The sequence below is a fragment of the Neoarius graeffei genome, chromosome 1 (assembly GCF_027579695.1).
Source record: "Neoarius graeffei isolate fNeoGra1 chromosome 1, fNeoGra1.pri, whole genome shotgun sequence".
In the NCBI taxonomy this organism is placed as follows: domain Eukaryota; kingdom Metazoa; phylum Chordata; class Actinopteri; order Siluriformes; family Ariidae; genus Neoarius; species Neoarius graeffei.
In genome coordinates this window covers 86,836,815-86,860,033 of record NC_083569.1, presented here as the reverse complement: position 1 = coordinate 86,860,033, position 23,219 = coordinate 86,836,815, and the positions used below count along the sequence as shown (strand labels likewise).

The following is a 23,219-nucleotide window of genomic DNA, read 5'->3' as shown; positions in this document are numbered from 1 at the left end:
GATTTAGAGTCACCAGTTAACCTAACCTGCATGTCTTTGGACTGTGGGGGAAACCAGAGCACCCGGAGGAAACCCACGCGGACACGGGGAGAACATGCAAACTCCGCACAGAAATCGCCGGCCCCGGGGCTCGAACCCAGGACCTTCTTGCTGTGAGGCGACAGCGCTAACCACTACACCACCGTGCTGCCCCACACAAAGATGTATATGTAGAAATATAAAGCCTGAGTTATCCATGTATACACGATGTGTAATCTTTGATCACCATTTCCTCTCGTTCGCTAGCTGGTGGCTCGTCCAGACGTGGTGGAGATGCATGATGTGACTGCGCAGGAGCCCAAGCTGCTGGTGCACCTGAAGGCCACGAGGAACACTGTACCCGTACCACGCCACTGGTGCTTCAGGAGGAAGTACCTGCAGGGGAAGAGGGGTATCGAGAAACCACCCTTCGAGCTGCCTGAGTTCATCAAACGCACCGGGATCCAGGAGATGAGAGAAGCCCTGCAGGAGAAGGTGAACCACTTGGTTACTTGCATGCATTTACTATATATTCACAATCATCTTTGGATTGTGTAGCTTCTGGTCCTGATAAACTATGGGCAAATGTTTTATTTGACCAGTGACCTCAGATGTAGATGATGTTCTCTATTAATGTGTGACTCATGAACAGCTTTGAGAGCAATTATGTCCACCTCGTCCAGTTATACCCAGGATAAAAGCATTGCTGTGGATAATCATGTTCCAAACCCTTTTCCCCCTCCTCTTTAGTTGTGTTTTTAATGTGGACCCGCTCAGTTATTCGCTTTGAGCATTGAAAAAAAAAAAAACTCGAGTGGAAGTGTTCTGTCGGTCTCAATTGCCCCTTTTCCACCAAAGCAGTTCCAGGGCTGGTTCGGGGCCAGTGCTTAGTTTGGAACCGGGTTTTCTGTTTCCACTGACAAAGAACTGGCTCTGGGCCAGAAAAACCAGTTCCAGGCTAGCACCAACTCTCTGCTGGGCCAGAGGAAAGAACCGCTTACGTCAGCGGGGGGCGGAGTTAAGACCAACAACAATAAGACCGCGAAAGATCGCCATTTTTAAGCGACGAGAAGCAGCAGCTGTACAAACGCGAAGTCATTTATTGTTGCTGCTGCTGCTTCTTCTGTGGTGTTTTTGCTTCGATATTCGCGCCAAGGTTTTTGCAAACGTAGCGACGTAACTGACGTATACAGCGACGTAATGACGTGGCTTCCCTTAGCACCGTGAGCTATGGAAAAGCAAACTGGTTCTCAGCTGACTCGCAAGTTAAACGAGTTGTGAACCAGCACCAGCACTGGCCCCGAACCAGCCCTGGAACTGATTTTGTGGAAAAGGGGTAGATGTTACGCAGGGCTTTACATTAACTTTTGAAACCACTTGTCCTGTCGGGCAAGTTGAAAGGAAATTTACTTGTCCGAACGTGAAGTTGACTTGTCCGAAGAAAAATTTGAGAAAAAAAACCCCACAAAAACTATTTGTAATAAACTAATTTCACCAGAATTACTTTAACACAATCTATTCACTGCATTAAAAAAATTGGACTCCATCAATCATTAATTTATTTATGAGAAATTGAAAACCAGAAAATTAAAATTATACAGTATATTTTCATTTTTAAATTATTAACTTTGAATATATATCCTCCACTGATTAATTGTTGTCTAATTATTCAGTGTGGCTCCTGTATGGTATTTAATGGTTGCGATGAAAGTTGCGGTGTTTTTTAGGTTTTTGTTGCGATTACATTGTGGGAGGAAGTGAAAGTTGCGAGAAATTGTTGCGATTTTCTCTTTTTGTGATTAAAATTGAGTATGTTAAATATTAAGTTATTACTGAAAAACTATTGATTAAAAAAAACAAAGACACTGAGAAATGGTCCTATAAACAACTTTACCAGGACTACAAAAATGCAGAAAAATAGGCTTTACTTATCCAAATGCACCTGTTGGTTCAAAAGCTAAAGTGCATAGAACCTCACAGCACAACATGAAGTTACCTTAAAATATAATATAAATGCCTCAGCTTTCATGTAAGAAAAAAATTATTAATATTAGTACTGTGTGCAGGCAGTCTCTCCTGAAGACTAAATTAAACAATAATTATAAACTAATAAAATAAATGTCTCAGGCTTCATAGAAGAAAAAAAAACCCAATTTGAACAGAATCTCACAGTATGATGCTGAAGCTGCCTAAACAATGGAAAATAAAATACCATTTTGGCAAAAATGTTGGCATCCATTAACTTCTTGTATTAAGTAAAAAAAAAAAAGTAAAGTGCACACAGTCCTTCACTGTAAACATAACACACTTTCAGTAACAGAATTTAAGCCTACATAAACACTGACTCGCACATGCTGCTTCTCTTGAACGGAAACACGGAAGTAAGGCGGAAGGTAGTTTGTCGACGTCACCTCAAGACGACGCCAACGATTGGTCAAATTTGTGGGAAAGTTGCGGTGATTGGATATAATCACAACACCACCCTGAATTCACGGGGATTGGTTGAATTTGCGTTGAAGTTGCAAATTGCAACATCGCGAAATCCTGGAGGGTCTGATAAACGACCGTTTACTTTTCAGCTCAGATACACAAAGCGGTATTGGCCGGTTTCGCAAGTGGAATATTGCGCATGCGCACATCGCTCTTTCCAAAGAGAAACATCCGGCGATTCATCAAAACAATATGTCGAGTGAGATGCTTCGGAAATCATGTGAATAAACTGATAAATTTGATATGTAACCCGAATATCAGCGTATTTTGGCACTTGTCCGATCAGACAAGTAACTGAGACGATGAACTTGTCCGACATAAAGGATCACTTGTCGCGGACAACCGTTAATGTCGAGCCCTGTTACGTGAATAAGAAGTTACATTAAAGATGTTGATTCGCAAGAATTTTCCCCGTTCTTAAAACTCCGCGGCGGTTCAGTGGTAGAGCGTTTGCCCCCCTGAGCAGGAGGTCGCAGGTTCAGGCCCCGGCTGCGACATACCAAAGTTCCTTGTAAAATGCCTGTCCTGTGCGTGAATGATTCTTGAGTATAAATATAAAGCAATTCTGCAATCGCTACTCAAAAAAAGTCATCTTTTTATTGCTGTTTCTGTGAAACTGAAGGATCAGTTGAAACATATAGTTTTCAATTCTACATTTTGATGTTTATTTTTTAACCTGTATATCCTGCTAAAAGGCTGAAGAGCAAATAGTCGTGCATGTGTGTAAAAAGCTCGTGGTAAGTATTCAATGAATGGAAAGACGTGCTTTTGTGTCTCAAATAGTAAACCACACCCTCTACAGTAAATGAGGAGGACGGGTGGTTTAATTGCCTCCTAAATGCAATGGCAAATCAGCACTGCAGGACAGACTCCTGTTTTATAATTCATGTTTGCAGGATTGCTCGTCATTGTTATCGGCAAAACAGTGTGTTTGTGTCCTAAACTCCTATATAAAAAGACGTATTATATAGTAGTACTGTACATACAGTATGATATTGATTGTGTCATGTTTTCAGGGCTTGTCTTGTTCTGTTGCAGAAATAAATGTTCTTAAAAATAATTTTAAAAAAATGTTTTTAAACATGTACTTTTGTCTAGATAACTCAATTCTACCGCTAGAAAACATATCAGTATTGCCTTGAACCGTGTACTTGAAAACTTGCCGAAATACCGCAAAATTTTAGGGCAAAAGGAAATTCAAGGGGGTAAAAACGTTTGACACCTCAAATGGCCTCAAAAAGTTAACATTGTGGCCTGATGTATCTCGTCACTAGTGCCAGACCATAATCCCTGTGACCTGTTAGTGCAAATATACTGCAGTTTCACCGTGTGTGTGTGGAGCTGCTACATGCTTTCTGCTCTCGTCATGATCTTCATCTCAGATGGAACGCCCTAAGGCTAGTATCTCACTCAGCTGCGACAAATTGCGAACGTCATTTGCGAGAGAGTTTCAAAAGTGTCTTGAAACATTGGCAGAGCTTCTCAATTTCCTCGCATGAGTCGCAAAGTGTCGCTCCTTCGTCACTGAAATTTTGAACATGTTCAAAAAATTCGTGCGACAAAATTTCTCTCAAAATAGCCGCAAACGCGTCGCCGGTGTCGCAAAGCCGTCGCGAACCCTTCTCAAGTCAGTTTCCATGAGGCTTCCTCTCCTTCCCTGCCTGCTGAGGGAAAGCCGGGCTGCGACAGCCTGCGACTAGTTGGAGACACAACACTTGCGGTAAAATATGCAAATATCAATTTGGTGCGATTCCAAGTGGAAATTCGCATATTTTATTGCAATTGTGTCTCCAGCTAGTCGCAGGCTGTCGCAGCCCAGTGAGATACTGGCTTAACAGTTCAAAATGATTTACTGATCTAGAAAATCCTGAAGGATCTTTCTGTCGGTTTTAAAGGCTGTAAGAGAGGTTGTTGAAATTCAAACACTAACTGAAGAGGAAAACCGGTTGGTGTTTGTGCTCCACACATGTAATCAGCTTTGCCGTTCCTTTCATTGGAATTCCATGCTGTTGCAGTCCAGTGTAACCTTCCCCCTGTGCTTTTGAATAAAATGTGAGGAAAGGAAAGGTTATACCGGCTCAATGTTTGTCCTTTCAACAGGAGGATGCAAAAACTATGAAGACCAAAATGCGAGAGAAAGTTCGCCCAAAGATGGGAAAGATTGACATCGACTACCAGAAGCTCCATGACGCCTTCTTCAAGTGGCAGATCAAGCCGAAGCTCACCATCCATGGAGACCTGTACTACAAGGTAATGCACTGGCCTTTCTCATGTTTAACTCTGCATTTTTTTTCACTCAGGGTACACGTTTCTGTTCCAAAATGGTAATTTTTTTTTTGAAAGTTTGGTTTTCAGATTTTTAGTCGGTGCATTTTGTTTCCACATATCTTAATATTACAGTGTGAAAATTTCATGAGGTCTCCTCATCTGATTCAGAAGCTATGGCCTGTTGATCAAGACCAGGGGTGTCAAACCTGATCCATAAAGGGCCGTGTGGCTGCAGGTTTTCATTCCAGCCATGCAGCAGCACCCTGATTTGGCTTATTCAATCAACTGACACACCCACCCTTTAATCAAGGGTGGGTGTGGCTGCAAGTATTTGACTGTGTGAAGACAGTTCAGTTGATTGAATGAGCCAAGTCAGGTGTGCTGCTGCATGGCTGGAATGAAAACCTGCAGCCACAAGGCCCTTTATGGATCAGGTTTGACACCCCTGATCAAGACCATTATAAATATATAAATTTTAAAGGTATAACTAGATTTATTTTTTTCGTGGTCCAAATCCTGCGCTTTGATTGGCTGGCGAGCGGACCCCGGTTACGGACCTCTGTCGACTCGCTTGTTCACAACAACAAACATGGTAGCATTTTTTTTGTAAACATTTTTTTTTTTAATAAGATTTATTTATAAGTATTAAAAATCTTATAAATGTTTGCCAGCATTTCTCAGGAGAATAGCATTAATTTTACAGCATGGATAGCGATAATGACAGTGTTAACAGCGAAAGCGAGTTTTACTACCCTGAGGAAGAAGAAATAAAAGAAAACATTTCAGTAGAAAGCTAAAAACCTCTAACTGTTGCTAACGCCGAGCAAAAACATGGCTGAATCCTGAATGACTCCTATTTGTATAAATAGGGCACTACATAGGCGGCAAAATGTAGTTTTTTTCCTACCATGGAAGTGCACTTGTATACCGAGGAGGAAGCCATTTGCATTACAGCCGTGAATGAGGATTCAAAATGGCGGCTCGGCTCGGTTTTCCCTTTCGGACGCTCTCGTTTTCTGTTAGAATTTGGTAAAGAAAATAAATATATTATTTACCAGCTTAAGGTCGGGCCGTATGGTGAAATACCGTGATCCCGGCCCAGAGGGCCTCAGTCAGTACTTTCAAGACCTCTGTCACCGTATTTCACCATGTGGACCTCCCAGCTGGGAAATAACATTTATTTTATTGGAAATATTATGAAATGACACTCCTTAATTTTGATCGCTAAGAGCAATTTTTTTTTCACATTTTATTATGCAATAAAACAAAAATACTGCTAACAGAAGTGATTTGGATATTTTACCTAGTTCTTTATTGAATGAACAATTGTACGAATAAAGAATCAAATATCTTTTCTAACGAAGAAACGCCTAACGAAGAATTGGAGGCTACGGAGACTACATTTCTCAATTAAACCACTACTCCGTGCAATTACTTCAAGTCTGTAATGACTAAAGGCATTTTTATACCTTTACTTCTCATGGTAATTATAAAAACATTACGGGAAATTCTTTAACCCTGATTAAACCCCGAGTTTAGAGAGGGCTACGGAGACTACGTTGCTTTTTCCATTATCCCAGTGAACCTTTTCAATCAACACTGAAAGGTGTCGGTGCCTTACAGTCAACAATTTTTTCTGTGCATTATTCCGACATGTATAGAGATTGAAACTACCAAAATGGATAGCATTAAAAGAATCCGTGATTGAGTTTTTGGGTTCCTTTTTGAGAACACTGACCAAAAACGTCATTTGGCATAACGACGGACACATTATTAAAGAACTGCAAAATTTTTGCCGGGTGATAAATGACTCCTTTATATGCATATATTAAATGAAGCAGAGATGCTACATTATCATTTCATATCAATCTTGTAGCACAAAATGCACTAGAGATGTGGGGTTTTATATGATGTATAGTTCAGTGTACAGTAGAACATGCCAAAATGGACCAAAAAGGCATAAAAAATGAATCAACATGGAAACAAAATTTAAAAATTGTTCTCTGTGGTGATCCGATGACACTAATGTAAACATAAGTTTAATACAAGAAACATGACTTTTTTTCTTTTTTAAATACACCTGCATAACGTCTTATTTCTGCAAATGTTTACCCTGAGTGAAAAAATGCCGACTGTTTGAGTAGCGCTGACCTTTCTCTGGAACGTGTTTTCAGAAAAAGGATTTCGTATATTCATGCTCTCTGTCTCTCTCGTGCCTTTTGTGTGACTCCTCCTCATGGTTCTGCTTTGCGCTCCGTCTCTCAGGGGAAGGAGTTTGAGACGCGGCTGAAGGAGAAGAAACCTGGAGATCTGTCTGATGAGCTGAGGATCGCTCTGGGCATGCCCACTGGCCCTGTGAGTTCTTCTTCATGTTGATCTCGTTTGCGTGGTGTGTTTTGTTCCCCATGTGCATATTAGTGTTGGCTCGGTACCTGGCGTGGTAGAATGGTAACGGTACTAGTTTGCTACCAGTGTAATAAATATTCATACAAACTGATAAATTAATAAACTTCAAAATTTGTGTTGTTTATACACTGCATTAAAGGAGTGACAGGTGTAGAAAGAAGGATTTATAAGTCGGTTAACTTTACAAATATCTGACCTAAGGTTATTTCCAAAGCATCGTTATTCTTTCATTCGTGAATTAATTAAGGAAGGAGCAGACTGCGAAATAGACTAAGGATCCATCTGCGTTAATGTTTTAAAACAGCGTTTTAAATAGAGTTTTTGTCCAGATAAGTGTGTTTAGCTCCGTATCAGAAATGATCTCTGTTGATACAAACACGCGCGCACACCACATGACCATTCATGTACACTGGGCATGCCGGGATAAACAGCTGATCTCGTTTGTTTTCTTCTGGGAAAGGGTCATGTGATGGCTGACGAATCTGGGGAAAGATGTGTCATAACTGAGACCCAATCAGGAAGCGAACGTGGGTCTCTGCGTCATTGTTTCCAAACGTCCTGTTTTTGCCCGTCCACACTAAAATGATATCCAGGAGCATCCCCCCCCCGTCTCCATTTTCGGAGCTTGAAAACTCCGCAGTGATGCAGACGCTGCGTGTGAATGTAGTGAACGTGATGCGTTTTAAAATTAAAGCGTATTAATGCGCGATCATCACAGTGGCTGGCTTAGCCCTGTGTAACTTTAGAGCAGCTAAACTGTTAGCTAGATTCAGGACAGGAAATTTCCTGAACAAGCCAACCATGGACGAAGTTCAGTACCCATCATAATGCGCAGCTTCCGTTCCTGGAATTCTCTGTATAAATTGGGATGTATGTGCGTCTAATGTTTCATCAGGGTAGATATTGCCTCCTCCCATCACACACAACTTGAGGCACCGTTTGCACACAGGTGTCGAAGGAGACCCCGCCTCTCCACTATCACAGTCCCAAAAAGCTAAATTTCATAATTTGTGAAATATTACTGTGCTGTTTCAAATGTCAAATTTACTGGTAACTAGAGCAAACAGTGTATATCAAAGGAGAACTGAAGGCAAAAAAAAAAATTTTTTTATCATCAAAATTCTATTTCTCCCATTTTATTAAATATCAGAATGCATTTCTGATCGCTATTCTGTCACTGCTATAGCAAGTTATGGGTGTTTTGAAATGCGCTCTGTAATATCAGTCCATATGTCCAAGCGATGGGCGTAAACGAGATTCGTTGAGACCTGTGCGAGACATCGTAGCACAGAAGTAAAACGTACAGCGGAAATCAAAGTGACCGACATCTGCCAACATTGTCAAGACGTGCGCACCCTCTTTCGAATGCTGACGTAATCAATCTGGAAGTTTTGTTTGTTTTGATAGCAGTCAGGAAAGTTTGAAAAAAGTAGGCAGTAATCGTCATTTAAACTCGTTTTTGTGCAATACTTCGTTTGGGAAAACAGTTTTCAAAATGGCGGCACTGACACCTGGTTGACACTTCACATTTTGAAGTCTCGTGAAGATAAGCGACACCTGCCGTGGACCAAACGAACTAAATTCAGCATGGCTAAAAACCGAATAGGCCAATAAGTATATAAATATTTAATTATAATAAATTATAATAAATATTTAATTGCAATTAGTTGCCAATACGAGTCACGATATAAGGTTACTAAAACCGAAAACACAATTGAACACGTTAATTAAGAAATAAAGTAAGTTTAAAAATGACTTCAGTTCTCCTTTAAGTAAATCCTGAAAGAACAATATCTTTACTGTGAAATTAAATTACCGTATTTTCCGGACTATACGTCGCTCCGGAGTTTAAGTCGCATCAGCCAAAAAATGCATTATGAAGACGAAAAAAAACACACATACGTCGCACTGGACTACAAGTCACACTTTTTTGAAGGGTTATTCTATCCATAGAATCTGTGATTCTATCTGATAAGCGGCGCGTGGTTACTGCGCGACTGCATTGTTTATTTAATAAACGAACAGCTGAGCAGTGATAACGCGCCCTTTGCCCTGTAAGTAGCCTCGTCTGATTATTTTAAATATCTACTACTATCTTTAATACTATCACTATCGTTATTACTAATAGCCTATATTATTATTATAACTAATATTAGTAGCCTATTACTGATTCATTAATCAGTTTGCTTTTAGAATATTTTTACCGGTAGGGCTTATTATCGCCCCATGGCTCTTTCATCTCTGTTATTAAAGCTGTAGTCATCATCGAGGAGTGTCATTCTTCATTTTTGTCGAATTTTATTTCATCAAATCAGAGGCCAAGTAAGCTATAGGTATATCATCTCCAAAGACAGGTACGGTAGTAAAAACAACCGTCTAGTGAAAAAAAACAAACAAACAACCGCTCAGAGAAAAAAACAGGCAGAAAGTGCGCCTGCCAGTTAACGTCATATCAGATAAAAACATTAAACGTTATTCAGACCATTAACACCATAACATCAGAGACGAAGAATAAAGTTCATCTTGGAAGGAGAGTTATTTTTAAAAATGCAAAACAAAATCATTTACAATAGCCCAGAGAAAAACTGGCTGAATATGTACCGTAACATCAAGTTATTCAATAGCCTATAGGCCTAAAATCATTACATAACTTATTTAAATAACTATAGGCCTATCATTAATAATAAAACACAGGTCAATCAAGTTTATCAAGCTGACGATTTCACTCCAAATCAGCAAATCCGTTGAATTCCTCATCCTCGGTGTCGCTTCTGAACAACTCTGCCAACTCCAGCGGCAGACGAAGTGCCGTTTCCTCTTCTGCGTGGCTGTCGTCAGACTCGGCATCAGCTCCAGTTATTCCAGCCTTTCGAAACCCCGACAGGATGGTTTCCGTTGTCACTGAAGCCCATGCTTTGTCAATCCACCCGATGACATCAAGGAAAGTTGCATGGCGCATCCTCCCGGTTGCCGTGAAGCTGTGTTCCCCATCAGTCATCCACTGCTCCCACAGTTGTCGCAGAACTGCCTTGAAGCTCCGGTTCACCGAGATGTCCAGTGGCTGGAGCACTTTTGTCAAGCCTCCAGGAATGATGGCAGGGATGGAGTTGAAAGCCTTCAATTTTTCTTTAAACTGTGGTGTGATGTGCGCCCGCATACTGTCCATCACAAGCAGGGCCTTGGGTGTTTTGAAGAACCCATCCGGACGCTTGGCATAGCACTTTGTCAGCCACACGTTCATCATGTCCTGGTCCATCCACCCCTTCTCATTCATGGCCAGGACAACTGAGGGGGGGCATTCAATTTTCGGCATCGTTTTGCGTTTGAAGATGACCATGGGAGGCAACTTCGTTCCGTCTCCACAGCATGCCAGCACCACTGTGAAGTGTGACTTCTCATGACCCGTTGTCCCTATGTTCACAGTCTTTACCCCCTTTTCTGCGACACTTCGGCCCATGGGGATGTCAAATGTAAGGGGGACTTCATCCATGTTGATGATATGGTCTGGTGTCACGTTGTGCTCAGCTACTTCATTTGTCAGAAACTCGCGGAAGTTATCGATTTTGACTTGGAAGTCGGCCGGCGGTTTTTGACACACGGTTGTCCGTGCTCAGATAGAGAGGCGGTTATGTTGCATAAAGCGGTAACACCAAGACGGACCCCCTGCAAAGTCCGCTATATCCATTGCCTTGGCAATTACCTGAGCATGGAGCCGTAACTACACAGTTTACAGGCCTCTCCCGGCAGCGCATTGTTCAAGGACCCATTTGTATACCTCCTCTTCTAAACGTGGCCATCTAGCCTTTAGCCCTCGGTTAGCTTTTTTTGTTTTCTTCATTCTCTTCAAATTATCCAACGCTTTTCTCCAGTCCCTACCAAGTTTTTCACTGCATCCAAACTTTCGTTCAGCTGCCCTATTACCATTTTCGGCTGCATATTTAATTACTTGCAGCTTGAATTCAGCAGTATATGATTTTCTTTTTGGGGGCATATTTCTGTTCAGTCGTTGTTGTAATGCTAATTTGTTTTGTTGTCAGTTGTAACTAGTGGTGTGTCGTTCACGAACGAACCGTTCTTTTTGAACAAGTCTTCGAAGTGAACGACTAGAACTAGTTCGTGCTGCCTCTCGTTCTTGGTCGTTCGCGAATCAGCAGTCTCTGCTCGCTGGCAGCAGGGCGGTCGCTGAATCTCGGTCATTGGCGAATCAGCAGGATCTGTTCAGTAGCAGAAGGGCGTCCAACTTGCATTTTGATCTGTGCAGAGCAGCGCCACTTTACTTCTTTAAGGGCTATCTGAGCCCTATTATCAGAGCATTGACACATGCCAGGTCTTTAGTTTACAATTTAGAGCTCTCACTCAGCAATACATTTCAGTTCACAGCGAACGAGCTCAGCAGTTCGCAAACGAACGAACAGCCAGCCTGTTTATTCTCTGAAATGAGTGTTGCTGTTAAATAACGTGGGTGCAATCAGTTAATTATTGATATTAAGTGATCACTCATTAAATCAGTCTCATTAAATTTTGAAGGTCAATAATTAAAATGAATCAATCCCATTGAATCGTTTAATTTGACTCGTTTGAATTGAATCATACCATAGAATCAGTCTCATTTGAAGTGAGTCATTCAATGAATCGTTCAATGAATCATTTAGTGAATCATACCATTAATCCTGGTGCTTAATAATAAATTACCAAACAGCTAAATTATGGTACATTTCCAAATTATTACGATCACTTACCATATTACATAACATATGCACCCTTTTTGAATTCTTTGAGAAGATTGGGGACTTCAGATATTGTTGATCACACAAATAAACAAAGTTTGTTTAATAAATGAATTTATTATATAAAGATAAAAAGATAAAAATAATAAATCAATATATACAAGCAGTGAGGTGTGTGTGGGTGTAGGACTTGACCATGTGTTTAGCCTCGTGTAGCTAACTACACGTGGTGGAGGCCTAGCTTGTTGGTAGCTAAACAAAAGAATGTTATCTAAACAGAACAAAGGATTAGCTCGGTGTTTAGCCTTGTGTTGCTAGTGTGAGTTTGCTAAAGGCCCTATGGCCTAGCTAAAGTGTGTTTGTTAGGCCTGGTGAGGCCTACTGAGCACGTGTTGCTAAAGACAAGGGTATTAGCCGTAGCTAACTAAAAGCTAGCTTGTGGATTTCTAGCTGAGGTGTGGTTTATCAGGCCTGATGGCCTGCTGAGCACATGGTAGGCCTTGATTAGCTTTGTGTTGCTAAGCAGACAAAAGGGAAGCTGTAGCTAACCCACTAGCTCATAACTATACTGAATCCACTGAAATCTTGAGATCAAGATGTATAATAAGAGAACTATATGTTAGTAGTAAAGAAAAGCATGCACAGCCTATCTATTAAAAAAAACAATTGAGAGAACATAGAACAAAATAAATCAACACGCTGCGTGTCTAACAGTGTAACAGATAAACCTGGGTTTAAATTCACACTATTTCAATAAAAGCAAATTCCTAAGACTATCATGCCCAAATGTCAAAATCTTACTTAATCCTGCCTTTAGCAAGATATGAAGAACTATTCGCCGGTGTAGTTTCGGGCCTCGCCGTGGGAGCACGTGAGCCGCTCGAGATGGAGGCGTAGAAAACTTTCTGGTCCAGCGGAGCACTTGGGTGGTTCCCGTGGAAAGCAGAGGATTCTTGGTCCGAACCTCAGCGTTCGTGAGGAAAAGTCTCTGATCAGAATAAGATGCACAGCGCTTTTGAGTTAAAAAGGATTCAATCGCTTCTTAACTTCTAACTGCCTGGGCTGCAGTCGTGACGTCACTTCTAATACAAGTAAACCGATTGTAACTCAGGTTGAGTTTAAAGATCGCGCGACTCTAGAGTTTACCTTTGCCAAGGGTAAGTAAGAAAATTGTGCTGAGTGATGGATCTTGCAAGAAAGAAGACGTCTTTTTGATGGAGAGCGCCTCTTTATACGTCCAGATTCATCGGAAGCCAGACGTGAGAGACAAAGATGGTGGAGGTTCCGCTTGGATTTATGCGTGCATGGCAGACTGACGTAGGTGATCCCGCCCACGCGTGACGTAGGTCACACGGAAGTTGCCTGGGAATTGTAGTTCTGACACAAGATGGCGGCATGATACCTACAATAAGCAATTTTTTTTTTTGCTTAATGGGTTTGAGAGAACAACTGCATAGCCGGCAGACCATGGCTCTACTAAAATAAATATAATAAATATAAAAACAGCTTTATTCTCATCTACATTTAATTAACTTTCAGAGCTTTGTTTATGTAGTCTTTTTCAGATAATGCTAGGATAATGTTTTTCTTCCATCTTTTTCTCAAGCACATTGTAATGTATGAAAATCTATTGTGGATGGCACCTCTGCCGCCTCTCGTTCACTCAAGATGAACTAAACTTCGGACGACAGCCATTGTTGTGCCACTTTGGTGTGACGTCATCAAAATGAACGAGTGAAGGAACTGAACGAACGAATTTCTTTGCTGAACTGACCGACATGAACGAACTGGCGGAAATGAATCGCCATGTCCCACCAATAGTTGTAACGGTATTTTTTTTTCTTTCAGTGGTATTAATAGAGAACACGGCACATACTTGCATGCAAAGCTACATAGCGCCCTCTCGCGGTGAAAAAAAAACATATATACATTGCACCGGAGTGCAAGTCGCATGGCCAGCCGAACCATGAAAAAAGTGCGACTTGTAGTCCAAAAAATACGGTACATTAATACATATGTAACCGGCAGAATGGAGTAGCTGTAAGTGGGAGACTTTTACTTTGACGCTCAGAGAGCCTTTGAAATCTCGCGTTGGGTCCCAAAGTATTGTTTGGTCTCATTAGCGGGTTGCAGTACATGAGTTGTAGCATTCGCCAGGGCACCATCGTAAAGTTGGCTGGTGAGGTCTAGAAGTCTGTAGTTACACTACGAGTGAAACTTTTGAAGCTTCGAAATGTTACTCCAACAGTGAGGCGAAATTACTAGCCTTCAACGTGTATGGTTGTTGGTATAGCTGGTATCCGAGAGAAGCCAATAAGACGTATGTGGTGTGCCCTCGGTGGTTTGTGTGGTCAGATGCAAGCCGTACCAGCGGGGAAGTTGGGCCGGGAGCTGGAGTAAGCTAATTGGCGCGATGCCACCATAGCGCAGGACGGTGTACAGTGGTGGCAGAATGTTAATAGTCACTGTTTTGCTTTCATTTGTTTTATATTTTTATTATTTTGTTGTTTTTTTGGATAGTGCGGGTTTCCTTGGTTAGGAATTTCACTGAGTGCTCATCTAGCCTTGGCATATGTAACTGCTATATATACTACCCTGGGGTCAGGGAGCATAGAATTTGCTTTGTTTTTTTGTTTGTTTTGGGAGAATCCTCACTGGGTTTGTTGTGTTTTAACAAGAGTGATATATAGTGTGCAGTGCTTTGAATCCTCTTAAGTGTGTATGTGTTTTTTATCTGACTTTGGGTCATGTTGCTGTGAATTAATGGACTGATGTGAATTTAATAAGGGTGTAACCCAGGGGTCACCAAACTTTTTTCTCTGGGGGCCACATTGTCGTTCCTGACTGTGATGGGGGGCCGGGGTCGGGTCAGCTATATCACATAGAATTGTATGACCCAGACAAATATGACCACCAGCAGGCCTCATTGTGTAGTAGAGATTACTAGCCTGGCACGGCCATCCCCACTACTATATCCATACTACTATATCCCCACTACTATATCCCCACTACTATATCCCCACTACTATATCCCCACTACTATATCCCCACTACTATACCCACACTACTATATCCCCACTACTATATCCCCACTACTATACCCACACTACTATATCCCCACTACTATATCCCCACTACTATATCCCCACTACTATATCAACACTTGATTCCTGGCACATATTTGTTTATCTTTACTAGTGGTTTGCAAAAGTAGTAATTGAGTCTTCACACTTTGTTTTAATTTGAAATACCACAGATATTCCATTTATTTGTTTTCTAATAAAAATAACATCAAAGCTGTCAAGGTAAGAAACATCTGCCTAGTTGAGGTGATTGACACTGGCAAAGGTGAGTGGAAAATTATAAATTGTAGGTAGGCCTGTTGATATTATTAATAATATAAATAATAATTGTATGCAGCACTTAATAAAGGTCAAATAAATAGGCCTATAAAATAAATAAATTTTAAAAAACAGTGAAATTATAATAATATGAGCAATAGATCACAGCAGTTGTGCTGTGTCCTGCACATCATTGCTCTCATCCATGGCCAAAGCAAAAAACTCAAATTCTGACGCTTTCTCATTCAGCTGGTCATACACGTTGTCCCCCAAATCTTCGGTTCGCCTGGTCATAGTAGGTGCAGAGAGACTCACCGCGTCGAGCGCATCCTTCTTGTCGGGACACACCTCCTCGGCCACAGCAAGCATGCATACTTTAACAAAGTCCCCATCAGTAAACGGCTTTCCATGGGTAGCTAGTAGGTGAGCTACCTTATAGCTAGCTCGGACAGCAGCCTGGTTGATCTGGGTTTGGGGAAGGAATACATTCTGTTGTGCAGCCAGTCCGCATTTCATCCTCCGAATCCTGTCTTCTCTTGTTTGCCCTCGCAAACTAGCATACTCTTTGTGGCGGGTTTCGTAGTGACGACGCAGATTATATTCTTTGAAAACCGGCACACTTTCTTTACATACAAGACAAACTGCACGGTCCTTACACTCATAGTTCGAATTACGTGGGAGTCAGTGGGAGCTGAGCTCCCATTCCCTCAGGCTCCCATGAAAGAAGCAAACTTAATTTTCTGTGGAAGTCTCTCAAATACGTCATATATCACCATAATAAGCTTGAATAGCCTATATCACCATATAAATGTAAATAAAACTCATTTCATTTCCGATCACCATGCAGCCATAACTTTGTATTGAACGTGTTATTAAACCGCAACATGTACGGCTGTACTTCACCACCACACCACTATGCGCGCAAACTGAAATTTGCAGCCTGCGAAATCGAATGTGAAGTTAAGTCCGAAGAAGACTTGTCCTCTATCTCACAACGATCTTCCTTTGTTTAACAATATATATAATTATATATATAATTTGTTTAACTATATATATATATATATATATATATATATATATATATATATATGCGCAACACTGTGTGTGCGTGCGTGCATGCGCGCGCCTGTGTGTGAAAGCTGTGCACTGCAGTGCGCAAAAGTGCGCTGGTCCAGGAGAGCGAGTATGCATTGCTTTTTTTTTTTTTTAAATAGAGACCCCCATAGGGTCAAATTTATAATTCGAACCCTGCTTACACTGAACGAAAAAATATTCGGTGGTCCACTGTTGTTTAAAAACTCTGCACTCTCTGTCAGCTTTTTGCTGACCGCTCGCCATTTTGCTGTCCTGAACACTGACAATTCTCTGCGCATGCGCTGCCTGTCACTGCTTGATTGCGAGCATATGACGAAAATTCGGAAAATATGAATAGTTCATTTTATAACTAAATATCAATTTAATTGATAAAATAAACAAAATACAAGATGCAGACATGTTATTATTTGCCAAAAAGCAATTTTAAAAAATAGGCCATGACCACTTTTGGGGATTGCCTCATAGGGCCGGTTCAAGTGATGGGGGGCAGAGGGGCTGGGGGGCCGGTCAAAGGGGGGTGGCGGGCCGGATCTGGCCCGCGGGCCGTAGTTTGGTGACCCCTGGTGTAACCAGTGAGTGAAGACTTCTACCCTTCTTTGTGATTTTCTTTATCCTTGTACTCTAAGCCAAGTTGCATGTGTCTCGTGTTGGCCAACCAAATTATTGGCGTTGCTTTTATAATAAAAAGAGAATATTATAGATTAAAATTTTATATTTTTAAACCTATTTTTTAATAAAGAAGTTGTACTTTCTCAGCACTGTTTGGGTTCTGTGTGTCTTATTTTTTTAAATCGTTGTCTGCTAGTGAAGGGTCACACATAAGTGGAGGTGATGGGACGTGATCATTTCCACTGTTTGGGGAAATAAATGGAACAATAATAACGACTTTGTGTGTTTTTGTACACCAAGGCTTTTCCTGATTTTTAGGTAACCGCTTATATTTTAAGCAGACAGTGAAGGGTTTAAGTTAAATCTGAGTGTAGTTGTTCAGATGAAATGCTCCAACTCGCTACTGAACATTGTGTTTTTGGTGCCGTTATTTGGTTCGGAGAAGAAAAACAAATGGTACCTTTCTCCATTGTACCCACCCTTTTCAACACTTGGTGCACTTTATCCAGCAGAGGGTGCTGCAGATGTGGAGAACCGCTTGTTCTGCTGTTTTCAAACTGCGTGCGCATGCGTGAGCAGACTTTTGTCATACGTTTATTCCCCTGATGATCTCCATTTCTGACACAGCTATGTTGTGAATAACGATCTCTCTCTCTGTAGAACTCCCATAAGGTTCCTCCTCCATGGCTTATTGCGATGCAGAGATACGGTCCTCCCCCGTCCTACCCCAATCTCAAGATTCCTGGCCTCAACGCCCCTATTCCTGAGGTTAGTGTGTGGCAAATGCATCCAAACACCACCAGCTCCATGAAAGAAAAATGCTCTGGTTTCTGGAGACCACAGGTTCAGTCCTCGTCATGGAATATTTCCTGACTTGCACATTTAACCCCCCCCCCCCCCCCCCCACACACACACACACACACACACACACTTAAATGAATTATCTAATCAACAACCAGTTCTGACTTGATTTGGGTGATTTTTAACACTCGGATGTGCAGGATATGGCCTACTGTAGGACTCGGAAACCTGCGCTGTAGACAAGATATTTTTTAGGTTTGTGTAAATGCATAATTGAGTCAAGTGCTGTGGGAATTTAGAGACAGAAATAACCAGAGATGAAGGCCGTTGAACAAGGAAATGCTTTTGAGACATTGTCAAGCTTACCCATCTGAGTACAAGGCTTCAAAGTGTGTTTAAAACATTTATTATAAATTATATGTAATGTATAAAAAAAATAGAGAGAGGATATTATACAGTTGCACGAAGATATGACGTTTGAGTGGTGAACATATTCACAAGAAGATAAACTTCATATCTTTGTGCCACTGTGTAATGTTCTTTATCAGTGGTTTTCAAAGTGGGGGCCGCCAGGGGGCGCTAGGGGGGCCTCAGAAAGTTGGAGGGACTATAACAAATTGCGGAAAAAAATATACTTTTTAAAAATATTATTAAATATATTGTAATTAGTTTTTTAATCATTATTATAAAATATCATTATTAATAATACATCATATCAAAATGTTGTTTGCCATGCTTATCTCTCCGATTGCCTGTGACGTTGCGGTTTGCGCCATTTATCAAGCTGCTTTGCTCCTCAAGCTAGCGTATTGCTAGCACAACATGGACAGGTTTTTGAAGAGACCGAAGGAACAAACCAACAGCCCTGCTGTGGAGGACACTGCTGCGAAAAAAACTAAGAAGTCCTGGCCAACTAAAATCCGAAAATATGACGCAGCATACATTAAAGGGATAGTTCGGGATTTTTGACATGAATCTATATGGTATCCCCGTCAGCAGTGTCGTGCATCCACACTGACTTACCCCCGACAGTGTTCTGTGAGCCTAGATATTGTACAGTGTTGGTCAGTGCACAAGTAGTTCCGGCAGGTTTCCTGGGGTCTGCAAAGTAACACGTTTTTCTTCTCAAAACAGCTCGTGTTCGAATGAGTGATTTATTAGCATAACAAAACCCTTGTAGTCCAAAAAGTCACACCTTGTAATTGCTTGGGGCTACTTTCTCTCAATAGCGATCAGTGCGCGCTGTCACTGTTAACAGTTGTGTGCGAGCTAGCCAACAACTTTCATTAGTTGTTCGACAGTGTTTAGCAGCAGCAAATTGCTTTCCTCCTCAGTATACAAGTGCGCTTCCATGGCAGGGAAAAAGAAACTACCACTGCTGCCTATGTAGTGCCCTATTTATACAAATAGGAGTCATTCAGGATTCAGCCATGTTTTTGCTTCGTGTCATGGCTGAATCCTGAATGACTCCTATTTGTATAAATAGGGCACTACATAGGCAGCAGTGGTAGTTTCTTTTTCCCTGCCATGGAAGCGCACTTGTATACTGAGGAGGAAAGCAATTTGCTGCTGCTAAACACTGTCGAACAACTAATGAAAGTTGTTGGCTAGCTCGCACACAACTGTTAACAGTGACAGCGCGCACTGATCGCTATTGAGAGAAAGTAGCCCCAAGCAATTACAAGGTGTGACTTTTTGGACTACAAGGGTTTTGTTATGCTAATAAATCACTCATTCGAACACGAGCTGTTTTGAGAAGAAAAACGTGTTACTTTGCAGACCCCAGGAAACCTGCCGGAACTACTTGTGCACTGACCAACACTGTACAATATCTAGGCTCACAGAACACTGTCGGGGGTAAGTCAGTGTGGATGCACAACACTGCTGATGGGGATACCATATAGATTCATGTCAAAAATCCCGAACTATCCCTTTAAGTATGACTTTACAGCCATACAGAAAAATGGCCATGATTGCCCGAAACGCGTCCTCTGTCTGGAGACCCTGTCAAACGAGTGCTTAAAACCTTCGAAACTTCAGCGTCACTTGGTACAAAAACATCCGACAGATGCCGAAAAAACAGTAGATTTCTTCAGATGCAAAGAAGAGCATTTGGTCAGGCAATCTGCTGCATTCACCCAGCAAGCTACCGTACTGTCCCTGAGCAGGCCCTGAAGGCATCATTTTTAGCCTCGTACCACATTGCTCGTGCTAAACCTCACTCAATTGGAGAAGATTTGATTTTACCAGCCACCAAAGACATTGTCCGAGAATTGCTTGGTGAGGATGCTGCCAAAAAAATCGATGCTGTCCCACTCTCTGATAACACCATGAGCCGACGGATTGGTGACATGGCTCAAGACGTATCTGCTCAGCTGTTGGAGCAGGTGAAAGCCAGCGAATACTTCGCACTTCAGCTGGATGAGAGCACAGATTTATCCAATGAGGCCCAACTGCTTGTGTACATCAGATTTATTTCACAGGAAAGATTTGTGGAGGAAATACTATTTTGTAAAGCACTTGAAAGAAGAACTACTGGGAAAGACATTTTTCAGGTTTTGGACGATTACATCGAGTCTAACGGATTGGACTGGACCCGTTGTGTGGGGGTGTGTTCGGACGGAGCCGCGGCAATGACCGGGAAGATCAGTGGAGTGACCGCTCTCATTAAGCAGAAGGCCCCGCATGTAGTGGCCACACACTGCATGCTCCATCGCGAGGCACTGGTCGCAAAAAGGATGGATAACGAGTTGAATCAGGTACTACAGGAGGTTATACAATTTATTGTTCAGTGTGAAAATATTTGTGTTGAAAACATGTTAGTTAATAATATTCTTATGCTAAACAAATATAACAATTATTGACTATGGAGCACTTGCATGTGACGTCATAGTCGATCCAGATTGTGACAGACGCCATCTTGTCGGTCAAACGCCATATTTCCGCCTTCTACTTCTGGTTCTACTTCTACCTTTTCTTCTGGAAAACGCTACTATATACAATTCTACTACAACAGCTGTGGCTACAAGCTCTCCCTACCTGTGCACATTTATGTTTTTTGTGTGTATTTTTGCGTGTTGTTCGTCTGTACCGGACTTCAATATCCACTACAACCGTATGGACTTATTGGACATTGGTTTCCAGCAGAAAATGATGGTTTGTAGCGATTTCCATCGCATGCACAACATTCCGGACGAGAAAAAAAAAAACATTCCGGACGAGATAGCGAGACCAGCGGGGTCTCTGTGGATTGTTATTGGAAGCAAAGCGAAGGAGGCGGCGCCGGGAGCGGAAGCAAAAGCGAGGCTTCAGAGCCGGCCTGTTGACTAAGCTCAGAAAACAGCTACTCAAACCTCCACTGCCAAGCCTCTACCACTCCAACGCCAGGTAAACAACACGGACGATTTGGAATTACCTTATTCTATTCTATAATCGGCTGGTCAGTGCTATACTCAATACTTAAGTGACTTACCCATCCAGTGAGGATCATTTTCTTGTTTACAAGATGCCACATCTGAGTCGCTGACAAATCCTGAATTTCTGTAAAGAAAACTGTCCAGAGATTTATAAGCACGCAGTGCTTCACCACTGGAACAGCGAGGGAAAGTTGATGAGGTAATTATACATGTCTGGGTATTCCACCTCTGGCAGTTCCATATCCACTGACACGGTCGTGAAAACTCCGTCCGGAAAGCCATAAGGGTCACTAATCTGTAGATCGTTTATTTTAGACATATATCTAGTTATCTGTTCATTAGAAAAATGAGACGTGTAGTCCGTCGGTTGAAATTGATCCATTCTGTACACGAGTGCAGCAGTATTCAGCTGTGCTGTTGACCGACAAGATGGCGGCTGTGTACTTTCCGGTCACGTGACTGCAAGATCTCTATAGAATAAAAGTAAGAGAAAAGATTCTAAAAGTTGATGTTTCTTTACATATTTTGTAGCATTGTCTGTGGTTTTGCAAAGGGGGTCCCCGGCCAGAAGCTAATGCTGTTCGGGGGGCCTTGGCATGGAAAAGTTTGGGAACCCCTGATTATAATATATTGATACATCCACACACACAAAAAAAAAAAAATCCTCAAGTTAATCAGAAGAATCGTAATTTTGAACCGGTTCACCATGTTGACAAACATGCATCCAGTCAACAGGAAATCACTGGGAGTGACCTCATCGGAGTGAAATATCGGGAATTATTTTACTTCCAGGACACTTTTTCAATGGAATAAAAACGTGTTCTATTCCCTTCTAGCAGGTTTCGTTCATTTGGTTTGATAGCATGCAATATTGTTAGCGTATCACTTATCCTACGTCTATCACGTCACTCTACCCAATGGAGAATGAGCGTTGAATATGGTTTACGACATTGCATGGTTGTCAAGACAACATGATGCGAATATTCAATGAGAAGTGTATCGGCATTTCTCTGTTCTGCCAGCGGCGCCCGCAGTAACCTGTTGCAGTGAATTGAAAATGCAATAAGATGCGTATTACGTGTAAAACTTCAGCACAAGTGAGCAACTGGGACAGTTTGTAAACAAACATGGCTGCCAGGTTTGCTTCGTTAAAGGCAGAAGATTTTGAGAGAATTTTGAAAGCGAAAGCTGCACTGAACACCTGAAAGGCCCCCGTTCTTAACTTTTTGTAAAATCTATAATTGTTCCATCGAATGTGCATTAATAATAATATTGGCTGGCTTTTTTCATGATCTATCAGCTATGTTCCATTCAGCTACTTGTCTTCGACTCGTTCAGTGTCATGCTCGCTGAATGGAATATATTTGATAGACCACTCGATGCCAGCCAATATTATTTAAATATTATGCATACAGGACACTTTTTTTTTTTCCTATTCTATTCCCTTCTAGCGGGTTTATTGATGGCATGCAGTATTGTTCGAGGATGTGATTCTTCCGGATTTTTCCGGAATTCCGGATTTTCAGGCATAAAAATGCGACCCTCGTGAATCATGCAAATTGTTTTTTTTTGGGGGGGGGGGGGGGGGGGTAGGACTAGCCTGGCAAGCCAGACTAAATGTGAATATTTAGTCTGGTCTCGGTCGTAGACATTTCCGAAGGGTGTGGGTAGGAACAACCCGTTGTCTTTCAAACTGTCTCTGTGCGTATAGGCCCACGCTCTGACCAATCAGCGCAACAGTGACTGTGACGTAGTCAGAGCGACAGAAAGCAGTGGGGGAGGGTAAACCATAGACATAGACGCCGCCTTCTGCGTAGAATCATACGTCATCCTCGCCGCCATATTGGATGTGGCAAAGTGGAGATTCTTCAACTGTCTCTGGTATAGCGTCGAGACAGTAGCTGAGAATAAAGATGCCTCATTCATGTGCTGCGTTTAACTGTACCAACAGGTTTACCGTCCAAACGAGATCACATGGGATTACCTTTCACAGGTGAGACTGGAAAAATGCTTTTCAATACTGTTCCTTCAGTCTTCAGTTTCCCAGC

The 23,219-nt window shown here is 41.7% G+C and overlaps 1 protein-coding gene across 1 annotated transcript in view; it reads left to right on the top strand.

Annotated features, from left to right (window-relative positions):
• Nucleotides 1-23,219, top strand: part of LOC132885414 (splicing factor 3B subunit 2-like) — a 92,334-nt gene that overhangs the window by 58,948 nt on the left and 10,167 nt on the right. Inside the window, exons 13-16 of the mRNA XM_060920072.1 lie at nucleotides 286-513; nucleotides 4,609-4,758; nucleotides 7,042-7,131; nucleotides 17,615-17,722. Of these exons, the coding sequence (XP_060776055.1) occupies nucleotides 286-513; nucleotides 4,609-4,758; nucleotides 7,042-7,131; nucleotides 17,615-17,722 (576 nt within the window). The remainder of the gene's footprint in view (nucleotides 1-285; nucleotides 514-4,608; nucleotides 4,759-7,041; nucleotides 7,132-17,614; nucleotides 17,723-23,219) is intronic.